Consider the following 16,142-nt stretch of genomic DNA (forward strand, 5'->3'; position numbering starts at 1 on the left):
AAATTTTTTGAAATTACTAAGTTTAAAAGACAGTAAAAGTCTAATTTTAATTTCTGGCTAATGTAGGTGACCTTTATTGTCCTGGGATGATGAAGGAAATACAGAAGCCTCAAGCAGCTTTTTTTGTAGAAAGTTTTTTTTTTTTCTCTCTCACGCTCCAGCAAGATTATATCTCTGTCCTGCTTTGTTTTCTTAAATGTTTGAGTTCTGTTTCAATTTCTTTTAATTTTCCTATTCTCATGTTTGCTTCAGGCATCTGGTTTTGGAAGTGGAGATGAAGATTATAAAGACTCAAAGGACACAGATGAAGTTAGGAAGATTGTAGAAGAGAGAGAATACCCCACGGTATGTATGCTGAACTTCAGCTTTTTTTCTCTTTCTGTAATTTTACTAAATTGGACCCAAACCAAAGGAAGCAGCTCTTATTCTTGCGGGTCTGTTGGAAACTGGATCACAGTGATATATGGTACTTTCTGCCAATTCTGTGTTCTCAACGACCCACCACAGGGTGCAGGGTTGACAGACAAGCGGGGAGAGAGCCATGATATTATACATGCAGAAATAGCTCCACAGGGGAACCTGTCGGATTCATTTCAGGAGCTGAATGAAAAGATCAGTATCCATAGCTCAGCGGGGTCTGAAAGAGCCCCTTGTTGAATTAAATGTTGTTACTATGTTTCCATGATAGCTAGCAGGAAAAACTTAGGGTAAAAATGATTCTACAAGTGTAAATCAAAGCAGAGTTTATTTCGAATGTATTTTCAGTGGTAGCAGAGGTCATCAGAGTTGCTCTGCCAACATGTCTGGACACTCCCTTTTTCTGTGGCATTGCTAATTGGCTTCTCACATCCCAGAAGGATGAAAAAAAGGATCCAAAATGCGGCCTGGTCTATTTTTTTGTTTTGTTTCTCACGTCTTTTTGAATCTCTTTGATTTTGGGCAAGACGTGTTGCTTGTTATTTATTTATTTATTTATTTATTTATTTATTTATTTATTTATTTATTTATTATCTGTCAGGTAGAAAAATAATGAATGGCTATAACAGGTTAGTTTAATATAATGCATAAAGGGTTTGTAGCATATAGCTGATCTAATACTTGTCCTTGGTTATGCTTCTTTCTATTAGAAAAACCTCTATTGTCCATTTTGAAGGATTTGTAGGTTTTATAGATCTAGCAGTAACAAAGTCTGTATGTGGCTTCTGTAATCAAACTGGGATTTTCTAGAATTTTTTTAATGATAGAATTCGTTTTTTAATAATTATATTTCTATACAGGTCCAGGTTGAGTGGGGAATCATTCTCTGTGAATATTAGATTTATATGTTTTAACCGCCGTTAAATGTATGAATCTGTTTGATCTGAAACATTACGGTAAATGTAACAAAACGGAAAAGGAGAAAAAGTAGATTTTAAGGGCAGTGAGCAGAGATGGCAAAAGTACTCACTTTCCGTACTTGAGTAAAAGTACAGATACTTGTGTTAAAAAATACTCTGGTAAAAGTGGAAGTACTGATTAAACTTCTTTACTCAAGTAAAAGTAACAAAGTACAGGCTTGTAAATTTACTTAAAGTATAAAAGTAAAAGTAGAAACCACTTTTTTCATGCCGTTGCCTACATCTTAAATGGATGTCTGCCAATAGGACTAGATCTCCGTTGTGTTCATTTTCAATCATCTCGTCGTCCATACTACTATGCTAACGCCACCGCCACCAAGCTGCAATGATTTGCCGCGAATGAATACCGCCGAATCTGTCGATTCATCTTGTAGTGGTGCGTCAAATGCAACGTAGATTCCCATCCAATTAGATTGAATTTGGTATTGATGACGTGAAAAATAATAACGGTAACTCCATTGAAATGATTCAAAACTAAAGTAACGAGCCAATTTTTTTAAATGTAAGGAGTAGAAAGTACAGATATTTGTGTAAAAATGTAAGGAGTAGAAGTAAAAAGTCGCCATAAAAATAAGTAGTAAAGTAAAGTAAAAATATCAGAAAAATCTACTTGAGTACAGTAACAAAGTATTTGTACTTCGTTACTTCCCATCTCTGGCAGTGAGGCTCATTCATACTACTGTGGCTCATTTGTAGTTTTGCTAACATGATCTTTAAAAATAGAGGAGATGTTTCAAGAAGAACTTTGTGGCATATTTCAGTCAAACACTTAAATCAAAAGCTTTTAAACGAATTTTTCTTGTTTTTCTGTGATGACTGTTTATACTTGTGGGGGGATTTCACATCATAGAGGTGTTACAAATGGAACTCAGAAGAAGAAAATCAGAAGAAACCAGAGCACAACCCAACACAGAAAAAAAAAATCACAACTCCAATAAAAACTTGATAAACAACCAACCAGCAATAGCAAGGACCACGGCGCATCCAGACATACTTCAAGTTAAAACAGGACCTAAACGAAATTTCAAATTTTTATAACCAAATTTCTTTTTGTTTACTCTAGTGTATACAAAATGACAAAATAAATCTGTCTAAGTCTAAGTGTAAGTCTAAGACCTAAGGTTTGAAGAGAAAAACAGTAACAGCAAGTTAAATCAGATTTTTAAGCAATACATGAAAAATCCTCTCAAGGGACACCAACCAGTAAGTTAATCCGTGAGAATTTCACCAAAGTTCATCCTACTTTCAAGAACTACAGCAACTTGGACCTGATTTATTTGATTAACAAGTGATTGAGACAAAACTCCTCAACTGACCAGACTGACTGATGGGACTGCATGTTAGAAATGTCACTCAGTCAATACGTTTTAGATTATAAACTTCCACAAACAAAAACTTACTACATGCGCTCCAAGACGTGCAGTCAGCTATGATTATTGAAACAAAACTCAAACTTTGTGGGTCTTTGGATCAGCTATACATCTAAAGAAGGATGTAGAGGCAGTAAAGCACGGTTATGACTAAATCATACTGTGGGGTGGTCTCCCCTTCTCTGGTGCAGGAAATTTACTTTGTGGATAAAGGAAGAATAATTGAATAAAGCATCAGGGAATCCTAGGAGATGTCCTGCTTTGTGAGCAAGCTAAAAGATCTCATCTCCAAACATGACATCGATCAAAAGAAGTACACGTGATCATCATAAACCTACCGAACCAAACTATTCTATGTGGCATATTGCAGCATGTCACAAAAGCAGAAGGTGCAACGTGGCAAAGATTCTTCATAGGACAGGGATTAATGATTGCACAATTGCATTTCCTTTGAAGATGCCACTTAGAATAATTTGGTTGTTGTGATTTGACTTGTTTCAAGCAGCATTTAATAAGTAAAACCTAATCTAAATCAAATTTGTGTTGGGGCAGTAGGTTTTCTTTTTTGACCTTTATGTATCTATCTGTTAATTTCGATAAAGATCTATATGGATATATGTTGATATATCTTGACATTTTTGTGAAATACTAAACACAATTTCATATAGTTGTAGTATAAGATAAACTGCACCTCCAGCAATTTAGATTTTGTATTTCTTGATTTTTAAGTCCTTTTTATAACATTTCCATAAACTCTCAGTAATTTGTTGAATTCATTTAACAAAATTATTTAAAATGCATTAGACTTCCTTGTCCTCAACGTACCTTGTCTTAAAAATCATATTCCCAATAAACTAAAATCAGATATCCCTGAAACATAAATGTAACATGAAGGTCCTTCTGTTTAAAAAAAAAAGGATTTTTATGTCATTTGTAAAGGATGGATCATTTTATTTTTAGAAAAGCTACAAAAATATTTTATTCTTTTTCTTTTCTTTTTTTTTTTTAAGATAGCCAGGATGGTGGCTTTTTAATCTTTATATCATCTGTTGCTTAACAGAAATGATATTGGCCATGCTTGTATGGGGACTGCTGTTTACCAAGGAAATGTGTCTGTGTTCAACGCTCTGATGTACTCATTGGCTTTCCTGCCAGATTTTTGATGGGAACAATTATGCAGCACATCAGTTTTGCCTTGTAAAAATTGAGCTGCAGCCAACAAAGAATTAAACAGTAAAAACCGAAGCTGATGTAAAGATCTTTGGCCTTATTAAGGTTTAACTGTAACTTCAGGTTTGGACTGGCATGTCTATTACTGCTGAACTGGGGTCATGTTGGCACAAAGTTATCACAAAATGTCTGAGAATTTATTGTCTTAAATGCACTTGGAGGCATTGCTCTGGTCAAGTTTAAGTACATTTAGTGGATGTATGTCGGTATGAGAGTGGTTTCTTTCCAGAATTAGATATTTAAACCATAACATTTTTTTAAATCTGATTAATTTTAAGACAACCGTGTGTAAAGATATGAATAAAACAGATTTAGTTTTTTCCTAATCCACACTCGCTCAAAGTGATCGATTTGGATCCAGTCAATCCTCCTTGATATCATCATTGTACTTTATGCAACTTACCAGTACCTGTGACAGAGCAAAACAACCCCACAGTATGATGCTGTTACCTCCATGCTTTATAGATAAAAGGCATCATGAGGCTAATAGGTACTTAAAGCAGAAAAAGTTGATAACCCATAAAATAACTCAGAGATTGCAAAGTAAATTCTTAGGCCATTTTCTGTAACTAATGACCTTAAATATAAAACAAAACTGGAATCGGAAACCAGTAAGAAAAATGTTCAAAATGCAGAACCCAGTTTAGATTTCTCCGTCAGATCGATATCTACAGGCACAGCTCCTAACTTTTAACAAGCTTGTATCTATGTAATTAAATAAGCTTTATTTTATGCCGGCTTTACCCATCCTAATCTAAACTATGGTTAATTTGGTGTCATCGTCCTGTTGAAATGCCAAAACATGTCCAAGATTAGAACATCTGAAGCAGATGACAACCTTGGGATAAACAGAGGATAGGTGGGATGTTCATAAGTGAAGCTTTTTGAGAATTTGGGCTGAGAGAAAGCTGACTGAGAAAGATGCACATAATTAATATTTATCACTTACAAACTTAAATGTAATTTGCTGCTGAACAAGCCCAGTTTTATCAGTGGAAAACGTGCGGTATAGGAACGACTTAGATTAACCTCACTGGACTGCATGATGTGATATTCATCATCTGTGAACTAAGTGCCAGCCATTCTCCACGGTGATGACTCCAGCATGATCAGGGCTGTGATAAGGCATCATATATACAAGGTGGTGTTAAGTTTGTCTCTGCATTTCTAGTTTCAGGTTTATGAAAATGAAACATACCTCATTTTATGTTAGGCTGACTTTATTTTCTTTTTAAAAAGAAAAATGTATCCGAAGGCGTAGATTTAAAATGGAGTTGAAGTTCTTTAACCACTATTTTTAGGTGAAATGTCTAAACATGTCCCTCCAAAAGTTAACATTGTGCTACTTTAAAAAAAAATATTTTTTTTCATATGACTGACTTTTGTAATATGTCTCCACGTCTGTCTGATCTGTAGCCTTTGCCAGAACTGGATTCCATATACGGCTCCCCAGTTCGAGCCCCGCCCTCAGAAATATCACTAATTGATGATGAAGATGGAGATGTTGAGGAGTCCTCTGGGGAGGAGGTGGAGTCCACCACAGTAAGAGGTCAAATATATTATTTAACTATTGTTGAATATTATGAACATTTGATTGAAAAATATTTTTGGGAGGGAGGGTTTTGTGATATTAGTTACTAATATATTTAATATGTTAAAAATGTTTTGTTGCTTTCACATATATATTTCTGTTTTTACTGTTGTTCTATGTATAAGAATGTGATTATAATTGATTATCTTTATCATTAATACCCTTCTTTATCAGTTTTTTTACTATAAGTGTTTATCCATAAATTTATCTTTATTATTAATATACGGTTGCCAGATGTATGTTTATAGTAACAATTACTATTATTCGTATAGATCTTAAGAGTAATACTTCTATATTTTCTGCTATTGATTTTTTTTGTAGTACTACCATTCTTTAAGGAAGCAGGAGGTATTGTAGTTCTAGAAATGACCACTAGATGGTAGTAAATAAACACTATAACCTTATTATCACTGTATTGTTTTCTGTCTCCTGACCTGCAACAAACCAACATGTCTAGACTATTTATTTTCTTATTAGCATTGAATATTTTGTCATTTTTGTCAAAATACTGAACTGTTTAATCATAATGTGCTGAATGTGTGTCTGTTACAGCAGGAATGATTCGGACTGATGCTTCTAAGATTCAGCCTGACACTGTAAGTTGGCTTCTTCTCCTAGACCTGCTTTGCATTTTAGGCTAAACATTAAAGCATTAAGTTTATTAAGCTGAGCATTAAAAGTCTGTTTCCATGTAGCTGAGCATCCAGGCAGCAGCCTGATCCCTGCAGTGTGAGTTTGTCCCAGATATAAGGAGCTGTGGCCTATTTAAACTTTTGCTTTTGAAGTTGCTTTCCACATAGAAAGTTGCAGCTGATTAGTTCCCTGACCTTAGACTTTGTCTTTAGCCTCTGTCAGAGGGTTTTATTGCAGATGACGGTGCTGACCTTAAATTCATGTTAATATTAAGTCCCTTCAGGTTTCTTCAGGACAGAAAGGTGAACCAGGGGAACCGGGTCCAGCTGGTCCCCCAGGACCCCCTGGCCCCCCAGGACATGCGTCAGGTGAGGGAGGCGACCCTGGACCAAGAGGTCCTCAAGGCCCGCAGGGACCGCCTGGCCCAACCGGACGCCCTGGGAAAGATGGCGAGCCTGTGGGTTTTTAATCTAATCTGCTTTTAAGTTTGATTTGCAGTAATCAGCATCTTCTATTTTTAGATGCAGCTTTATGTTGTTTTATTTTTTTCCAGAACAGCAGTGTTCTGTTGTTTATCAGGCTTACAGGGCAGAGTACACTCTGATGGATGGTTTTCTATTTTTATCTGTTCTCTAGGGGATGAAAGGTGAACGTGGTCTGCCTGTGAGTAAACCTTTTTGGTTTCATGTTTGTTGCAGGTAAAATGTGTTAAGCTCATGTCAGAATTTTATAGCGTGGAGAGCAAGAATGCAGAAAACTCCACCTGAGTTTTTGAAGGGAATCTGCCTAGGACAGCATCCTGTTAGGGGGCAAACTGGTCATTTATACAAAAGAATTCTTCTCTGTCACTTTTCTGCTTATTCACTCAGAGTTGAGTAAAGAATCCCCGTGTTCTGTGGTTGGAAATATTTTTCAGAGGTTTTGAGCTATTTAGAGTTATGCAGAGCTGCTGGATGCATGTCCATGGTGCAAACCTCTCATTTCAGAACGAGCCAAAGGAGCTCCACAGGTTTGAGATCTGATGAGTGTAGAGTTAACTAGTTGAAGATGATCTGAGCTTTTTGATATGATGCCTTATTCAGCTGAAATCAGGGATTAAAGATGGATGCAGTGTAGCTCTTAAACAGGAGGAACCTGGATCTCAAACAGTACTGAACTGCTACTGAGGGGCCCACAGTGTTCAAAGAACATATCCCTCAAGACTGCATAGCCTTAAAGTGTTTTCTTTTCCTTTCCTTTCCTTTCCTTTCCTTTCCTTTCCTTTAATATTCTTTCCCTCCCTTTCATTTCCAGTGCTGCTGTATATATTCTAATAGATTTCCACAGCTTGATTGCATGAGTAGTAAAAGCACTGATGTTGTCTATCCTATTGTCTTGAACCAGTCTCCCCATCTGATATCAACAAGGATCATGTACTGACTGGATAGTTTTATTTTCATTTTCATTGTTTTCTGTAAACAGTGAGAAATTGTTTTAAGTGAAAATTTGAGACTAGTCAGTACATTATAAAATTCACAAATATGATTTTAGCTTCTTTTAAGTTCAGCAAACTGTCTGTACGGCTGATTTGCTAATTGGGTTAACAGTCAATTAAAAATATTTACGTAATAAAGCAGTTGGTTAGTGCTTTAACTCAACTTATGATGTTTGATTTTTGGTTTATGTTTTGGTTTTTTTGGTGTTTTTTGTCTGTATTTTTTATTAATGTTCTCGCCATCCAAGCTTACCTGAAACATAGCTAAGATTATTTTTCTTCTTTTTTTTCTTTTCTAGGGAGCAACAGGTTTCCCTGGATTACAAGGAGACCCTGGTGAGAAAGGAGAGAAAGTAAGAAACATTTTTTTAATTACTGTGAAACAACCAGCAGATTTAGACACATTAGACGCACTTCAAAGATTTGTTAAAAGGTTCCCAGTTGAACTGCTAATACTGAGGCTGTCTTTCTCAGGGGGATCCTGGTCTGGGGGTTCCTGGTCCTCCTGGTCCTCCTGGACCTCCTGGTCCACCAAGAAGATCTTCCATGGTTTGTTTTCCACGCCATGCTAATCTTTTTATTACTAAGGGCAGTGATGCCCAAGGCCACATGTATCAAACTCCAGTCCTTGAGGGCTCATGCCCTGCAACTTTTAGGGGTACCTCTGCTTCAAAACACCTGAATTAAATAGATGTGTCATACGCTTCACTCTGAAGAGCTTAGCTGCATACTGAGAAGGATATTCAGCCATTTGATTTTATTTTCCTGGATCATAGACACAAGGAGATAAGGAGTTGGGTTTGTCACCTGTGGCTTAAGCTTACTTCACTTTGAGATCTGGGATTTAACCAATAGCATGCTGTGTTTTGTACAGGAGGGGTCTGGATTTGATGACTTTGACAGTGATTCAGAGGTCATCAGGGTAAGGAACTATTTTCTTACATTACAAACAATCTTTGTTTCATTTAATTTGGATTTTAGACAAACAATAAGCATCCAACCTCCTTTACTGTAGAACCCCGGAATAAAATCCAATGCAGCTAATTCTGTTTAATAATAACCCAACAAGTAGATAAAACCCACGTGTGTGTAAAGTGATCATAGAGTGATCATTCAGCCATTTTGGTAAGACATTTTTTTGCGATAATTAGTCAATAGATATAGTAGTTTCCGGAAGACCAAGGGACAACGTAGATGGATCAGGAAGAACAGATTGGAGAAGTTTAAAGCTATATAACAGTTATCCAAGCTTTTAACCTCTCACATATCTATGTTCAACCCATCATTTAAAAATGAATAGATGAACACAGAATAGCAAACCTACTTTGTTGGCGCAGTGGTTGGCGCACAGGATCTATGTGCCGAGTCCTTAGTCCTTGACGTGGCCGACCGGGGTTTGAATCCCAAGAGCTCCATGGTGAGGAGCTTAAGGACAATATGGTATTTAAATATGGTATTTATGGAAATCCTGGTGTCGTGATGGGACTAATGTCCAAGCAGCATCTAGAAAAACTCATACATACATTTATCTTTAGTAGAATTGATTACTGCAACACTGTCATCATAGGTTTGCCTTAAAAGACCATCAGGCAGCTGCAGCTGATCCAAACAGCTGCTGCCCATGTTCTCACTAGAACTAAGAAAGTAGAGCACATCAGCCCAATGATGAAGTCATCCGCTGGTTTCCTGTTGTTAGAATCCTTCTGTTAGTCTGTAAATCACTGAATGGATCAGCACCTCAATACATAACAGATTTGTTGTCAAAGTATCAACCTCCCAAACAACTCAGATCTTCTAGATCAAGCCTTTATACAGAACTAGAATCAAACATGGAGAAGGAGCATTACTTCCTATGCTCCACTTATCTAAAAGTGCTGAAAGCCTGAGTTCTTGACTTTGACCCTTGATGTTAAACTGTTACCTGAGATATTGTTAGCTTACGACTGTGGTTGAACTGTTTTATTTGGTTCTCTATTTGCTTTTATTTAAGTTAAATTTATGAAAAGCACTTTGAATGTTTGTGTTCGGAATTGTGCTTTATGAATACATTTGCTTTGCCTATGTAAAAGAATACCATGAAGAAAAACATTCTTAAGTTTACATCGGATCACCATGTTTACATTTTATCACTGCTGCACTTTAAGAAATTGACATGTCTTGAGAGCTGTACTGAAGAAAATTTTGTTTGTATACACCCTGTTTGTACAAAATGACAATAAAGTTTGTCTAAGTCTAAGTCTAGAACAAAATCAAAGAAATCTGCTCTGTGAGAGGGAGCAAGAAGGGTACCGTATATGGAAACCAAGATTTAACTTTTCTTTGGCTTGCATGTAAAAAACAGTGTGATCAAATTTAAAAGTGTGACTTACCCTTGAAGAGCCCTCTCCACAGTAAAACATTGGAAGCATCAAAGTGCGAGGATGCTTTGCTTTAATAGGGACACAAAAAATGATTGGGGAAGAGGGATACATTTTGCAATACAGCAAGTCTACTAGAATGGAGGTTCATCTTCCTGCAGAGCAGCACTTAAAGCAGCCAAGGCTGCACTGAAATGGCTCAGATCAAAGCATACTCGTATGTTAGAATTGTAATGACTCAGAGCAGAAGGACCCAGTATTCAGCCAAGACAGACAGTGGGATAACTTCAAGGGCGTTTATTAAAGCAACAATGGATCAGAGTTGCAGCAGCTAGGGCGTCTGAGGCAGGTAACTCTAGAGAGAGGAAACAGGTTAATGACCGCGAAAATCTGAAGGAGGACAATCCGAGAGCGTGAGTCACTTACCTGGTTTAAAGTTCAGTCCTTGCCCAGGGAACAAAGAAAGTTCCAGACGCCAAAGATTTGAAGGACACAGAACTGACAGGAGATCAGATCTGCACGGATGAATGAAGGCAGGATAATCCAGAGGGCCAAGTCAAGAGACAGAAGTTCAGTCCACAATAGAATCCAGTAGAATCTGAAGACAGGTCAGGCAGACAGATCAGAACAGGGGCAGGCAGGCTCAAAGAGAGAAGACAGAAACTGTTCAGGAGTGACACTAGAAAAACTCTCACCAAGGGCTCAAGAATAATCTGCCACTGACGAGTAGGAGTAAGCACCTTTAATAGAGGCATGAGCAGGTGGATCAGATGAGCATTGACGAGAAAACTGAGCAGAATTGGACTGGTGAATGAAATGAGCAATTATGCCAGTCATCAGCACCCAGATCATGAGAAGAATGGCCGAGTCAAAGTCCAAACCTAAGTAAAATTTAAGAGGTTTCTGTTTAGAAGTTTATCATCCACTATGACTAAACTGGAGCCATTTAGCAAAAAGTATTGTTAACAAAGGTAGATTTACAGCTTTTACTTTGTCTTTTTCAAAAAGAAACCTTATTACAAAGCACCTCAAGCTTACAGGAATTTATTTTTTTGAAATAGGACTCATTTTTAGCCTTATATTTTCTATCCTCAGGGTCTCCCAGGGCCTCCAGGGCCCCCAGGACCACCTGGCCCCCAAGGATCCACAACAGCAGATGTTATTCCAGGGCCTCCTGGGAATCCCGGAAAAGATGGAGTGAAGGGAGAACCAGGACTTCCTGTGAGTTTTCATTACAATATCTCATCTTAGAAGGCTGACCTGAAGTTTCGTGGTTTAAACCTAAATATAGGATTTTTTGAACTCAACAGGGATGCACGTTAACTATCAGCAAATCCAAGAACTTTCATCAAGGACATTAACAAACTCTTAGGTCTGCTCAGTACCTTTTCCCAGGACAAACTGTTTGGCTCCTTTGTGCTGCAATATGAGAGACAGCCGTTCTTATTGTTTCATCTGTATTCGGGCCATCATGGTGGAGCTCTCTGTTGATTTGAAGAAAAAACATCCAAGCTAACAATATCTTTTTAGTAAAAATGATCAAGACTGGACCATAAGAAAAGGAGAAAGTCTGACATTATATAAGCTACACACAGCTAGCAGACCCAAGGCTGGCTCCATGAGACCATTTCTATCATCCCCCCAGCAAATCTCACCTCCACCGACAATGGAAAATTATATTAACAAGAGCTTTTGTCAGTTAATGATTCTTCATTGGTCCATTTTCCTACAGATACGTGTTTTGAGGGATGCTGCTCTTTATGGCTAATTGAGATGTTAAATATGCAGAGCAATTTTCAGATAAATTAAGTCTATCAATTGTGCATGCAGATATACTGACTAGTCTTTCTTTCTTTCTTTCTTTCTTTCTTTCTTTCTTTCTTTCTTTCTTTCTTTCTTTCTTTCTTTCTTTCTTTCTTTCTTTCTTCCTTCATTTTCTTTTTCTCTTTCACCTTGTGGAAGTTGTGACTTTTTGCTAAACTTCCAGTAATTCAGGAGTCCTCTCCTCGTTCATTCAATCTTTCTGTTTAAAAAAGCAAAACACTTGTATCATTTGTTTTAAATGTTATTTAACTTTTCCGAGAAACTGAATTGGGTTTTATAATCAGCTGTAAGCCATAATTGTCAACATAAACCTAATTCATCTGCAGCATACAGTACAGAATCACATTGTACTTTCTGACACCTTTTTAAATTGAAAATTAATCAAAGAACTCTTCATCATATTCTAATTAATCTGCTTCCTTTCAACCACTCTCTACTTTAATTTCTATTTTTATTTTCTAGTTCCATAATGTAAGCCTGTGCTTACATTATGGAACATGCAGGAATATATTCCATTGATTTGGAGGAATTGTTTTAGTACTTTCAGTTTCTGTTCTTTAAAGAGTGAGAGTTTCTAGAATTGTTTAGTTTGTATTGTTCATTTAACTAAAAATCTAACTTTCAAGAGGTTTACATTAAAAATAGTTGAAATGTTTACAGAAAATAAGAGTTGTTACAGCAGCAGCTGTATGATAAGTGAACTTGTGTTGTACAGCTTTTCTTCACTAAGGAGGTAAATACTAAGATATAAAGCGACTGTTGCTATATTACAGGGAGTTGAAGGAAAAGATGGGGAGGCTGGATCTCCAGGAGAGAAAGGAGACAAGGTGAGACTAAAACTCAAAATCACTATCTCCTCATTCATAATTAAAATGTGTCACTGACTTGAACCCTTCCTGTTAACTGTACATTTCTCTTATTTTCATGTTTTAATTGTAAATTTCAGCTCAGACTGTTCAGACTCAGAAACAGAAACTGCCGTGCCTAAGCTTAATTATTACTATGACAACCTTTGCAAAGGCCGACCCTGATTTAGCTTTAGCGTAATATCCAAGGCAGTCTTGTTAAAAGTAAAAACAATTACGCATAAACTAAGTAACCATCCAGCTCTTAGGCAACCTCTTAATGAGGTGACCCCGTGGACTAATGAAGCAGGGGAGTTCGAGTGTAAACAAGCTGGAGCTGCAAAAAGCTACTCTGCTTTTTAATGCTAACCAGAATCTATCTGCAGTCAACAGAGCTGTTAATTCAATGTAATTCTTTTGTTGGTTAAAAGGGAGAGCCTGGAGCAGGCGGGCCGCCAGGACCAAAGGTACGATCTATTTACTGCTTGTCTGAAAGGATAATGAACCATTACCAGCATTAGCAAGAATAATTATGATGCTTGCTTTTTGTTCTTGCTCTTCATCCAATATGGTTATTCAGAGACGTACTTGTGACGATTTAAATTATGAGTTTGTCTCTTTCAGGGAGATCAAGGCCCACCGGGGTTTCCCGGCTTACCAGGGTCCCCTGGCAATGAGGGGCAGCCTGGTCCCAGGGGTCCACCAGGACCTCCTGGGCCTCCAGGACCCTTAGGAAGAGGCTTCGCCATGACGTTTGAGGTACTTTTTTTTTATCAAGCTTGATCAACAGGTTTTTGATAGTGTGCATTCAAACCAGAAATTAAAAAATGTATCATCCTCAAACGTTTCTATATTCTGTTTACCTTATAGCTTTAAACGTGGAGTTTTCATAAGAATCCATTAGAATTTTGTCCTGGTTTATAAGTGCATTGGAAATTGCATGTGTTTTTTTGTAATTAAATTTGAGAAGTTCTGCATGCATTTGCCTTTTTGGTCTCTTAATGAATGCTTCTGTAAAAAAAACACTTTCACCACAGTTACAGCTGGAAGGCTTTTGTGCACATCTAGAGACTGAAATTCTACTCCTTTGTCTTTGTAAAACAATACAGAACCAGTAAGATGATTTGAAAAAAAAAAAACATCTTTAAACATTATGTTGCCCTCGAATTGTTTTCATGATTCTACCATCTTGAGTTTAAATATGGTGAATATCATTAATATAAAGTTAAGTTCAACCATGCTGGTAGGGGAGATGAATAATCATTGTCTAATATCTCTGCTACATAGAAATCTGACATTTTAAAAAGAGTTTGTAGACCTTTTGGAGAAGTCAAGATATCGTTTCCCTTTCTGCTTGTCCAGTCAAAGATGATCTATAAACCCCTGCATGGATGCAGAACCGAGGATTTATCCCCAACAAATCTTTAAATCTTAACAGCAAAATTTTAGACACTCAGTTTGAATGATTTAGTTTAAAGGAAGAGCAGACAGGGTAGGATGTAACCCTGAGACCTAATAAAGACTTAGATCAGTACCATGATACAGTACGTTTTCTCTTATTAGAAAAAATATCCACTTATGCAGTATTTGTATCAAAAATCAAATGCCTCCTTTAGTTTAATATCAACAAAAGGACCCCCCTCCCCAACACCACTCCATAAGGTCATAGTTCACCTGATAAAATAGCATGCCACCTGCACCGTTGATTCATTTTCATTATCTTCAGCAGAATCACATTTCAAATATGTTAGAAAATTTGACTTTCCAAGTATATTCATATATATAATATATTTTAATACAACATTTATTTATTTATTTATTTTGAGGACCTGGAAGGATCTGGCCTGCTGGATGGTTTTGGAGCCTCCAGTGGTCCTCAGGTACAGGCGATATACGTGAGCCTCATAAAGCACGCTCATCCCACCAGGGTTCGCTGCTCACCTTATTTATATTTCTACCTGTTTATAGGGCCCACCAGGACTCCCTGGACCTCCAGGACCCAAGGTGACATATTTTTCTGTTTGTTCCTGTTGACAGTTATTTGGTTCTGGGAGTGATCTCAGTCTTTCATTTCCCCTGCAGGGTTTATTTAATGTTTGGTTGGCGTTGAGTGAAACAAATGTGTTTGCAGTCTGGCAGTTTTATTCACTCATAGCTCAACATTCATGTCTGTTCTGTCTTTATTTTCTCCTTTATGTCTGTCATAGGGGAAGGATGGTTTAGAAGGGCCCCAAGGAAAGCCAGGGCAAAAGGTAAGCCCCCTACCTGATGTTATCTTTACTGTCCCTCTGTTAGGTTTCTGTTCACAATCAGACAAGCTTCTTTACAGGCTTCAGCCTTTAGGTCAGTAAAAAGCTGTGATCTGAGCCCTCATTGTGACATGACCCACAAGCTTTGAACCACACACTGTTAAAGAGGCTACAGATTCTGTCCTGATTCAGGCGTCTTGCTGTCTGACGTGATCTTCTTCTCTGTGAAGAAGAAAGCTTTATAATCCACAGGAAACCAAGACACCAAAGCACAGAGAAATGTCATGATTTTGTTTTTACTTCTGAAAGATTGTGCCATGTTGTGGCATTTTATTACCTGTGCATCATGCTGGTATTGTTTTTTGATGGTTTCTGCAGGGGGAGCCTGGTATTATAGGACCACCTGGGCTTCCTGGTCTGGGTGGCATGAAAGGGGAACAGGTTAGTGTTTTTTTTTTATTATTGTGACAAATACATGCATAAACACAACAAAGACATTTACAGTATAAAACAAACAAACAAAAACAAATTATATATATATATATATATATATATATATATATATATATATATATATATATATATATATATATATATCCTGGATGAATTGAATAACAAAGGTATAATCAACTTCGCTGCTCCATAAATCAGCTGAGATCAATTCTGTTGAATTAGTAGTTTTTCAGCTGAGGGTCAAAGATTCTACTTTCTGTAAATTTATAGACAATATAATGGAGATAATTAGATATTATTTGCTTAGAAGAATTGGTAAGCATAAATAATACATGTTTATAATAAATAGAGGTAAATATATCAAAACATCCTGTATTTAGCCACGCCCCAATTTTGGGGCGTGATCAGAAACATCCAAACCTATAAGCCACACTCAAAACGAGGTGTGAGGACATAGTGTTGTTGCATGATGAGCTAAAGAGCTAGAATTGCAGATTATTTGCAAACGCATCTGTAAATTGTTATAATTTGACAAAATTGACAGTACCAGCCTGTAGCCGAACAAAGAATTCATAATTCAGCATATATTGGCATGACATACAGTTATAGAGCAGGGAATATTAGCCCGAACCCGACGGGACCCGAGAGGTCCTGCCGGGTTCGGGCGGGTTCGGGCTGTACTTTTTATTATTTCATTCGGGCCGGGCCGGGCTTGGGCT

The 16,142-nt window shown here is 37.2% G+C and overlaps 1 protein-coding gene across 2 annotated transcripts in view; it reads left to right on the forward strand.

Annotated features, from left to right (window-relative positions):
* Positions 1–16,142, forward strand: part of LOC107081850 (collagen alpha-1(XVIII) chain-like) — an 80,230-nt gene that overhangs the window by 52,406 nt on the left and 11,682 nt on the right. The window contains exons 7-22 of one of the 2 annotated variants that reach the window (XM_015370177.1): positions 253–345; positions 5,414–5,546; positions 6,141–6,184; positions 6,496–6,678; positions 6,858–6,884; positions 7,995–8,048; positions 8,170–8,244; positions 8,570–8,617; positions 11,148–11,273; positions 12,650–12,703; positions 13,153–13,188; positions 13,346–13,480; positions 14,548–14,601; positions 14,690–14,725; positions 14,929–14,973; positions 15,349–15,411. In XM_015370177.1, coding sequence (XP_015225663.1) covers positions 253–345; positions 5,414–5,546; positions 6,141–6,184; positions 6,496–6,678; positions 6,858–6,884; positions 7,995–8,048; positions 8,170–8,244; positions 8,570–8,617; positions 11,148–11,273; positions 12,650–12,703; positions 13,153–13,188; positions 13,346–13,480; positions 14,548–14,601; positions 14,690–14,725; positions 14,929–14,973; positions 15,349–15,411 — 1,206 coding nt within the window. The remainder of the gene's footprint in view (positions 1–252; positions 346–5,413; positions 5,547–6,140; positions 6,185–6,495; positions 6,679–6,857; positions 6,885–7,994; positions 8,049–8,169; positions 8,245–8,569; positions 8,618–11,147; positions 11,274–12,649; positions 12,704–13,152; positions 13,189–13,345; positions 13,481–14,547; positions 14,602–14,689; positions 14,726–14,928; positions 14,974–15,348; positions 15,412–16,142) is intronic. The other variant, XM_015370178.1, reaches the window with a different exon arrangement.

The sequence above is a fragment of the Cyprinodon variegatus genome, unplaced genomic scaffold, assembly GCF_000732505.1.
Source record: "Cyprinodon variegatus isolate N-32 unplaced genomic scaffold, C_variegatus-1.0 Scaffold42, whole genome shotgun sequence".
Lineage (NCBI taxonomy): Eukaryota > Metazoa > Chordata > Actinopteri > Cyprinodontiformes > Cyprinodontidae > Cyprinodon > Cyprinodon variegatus.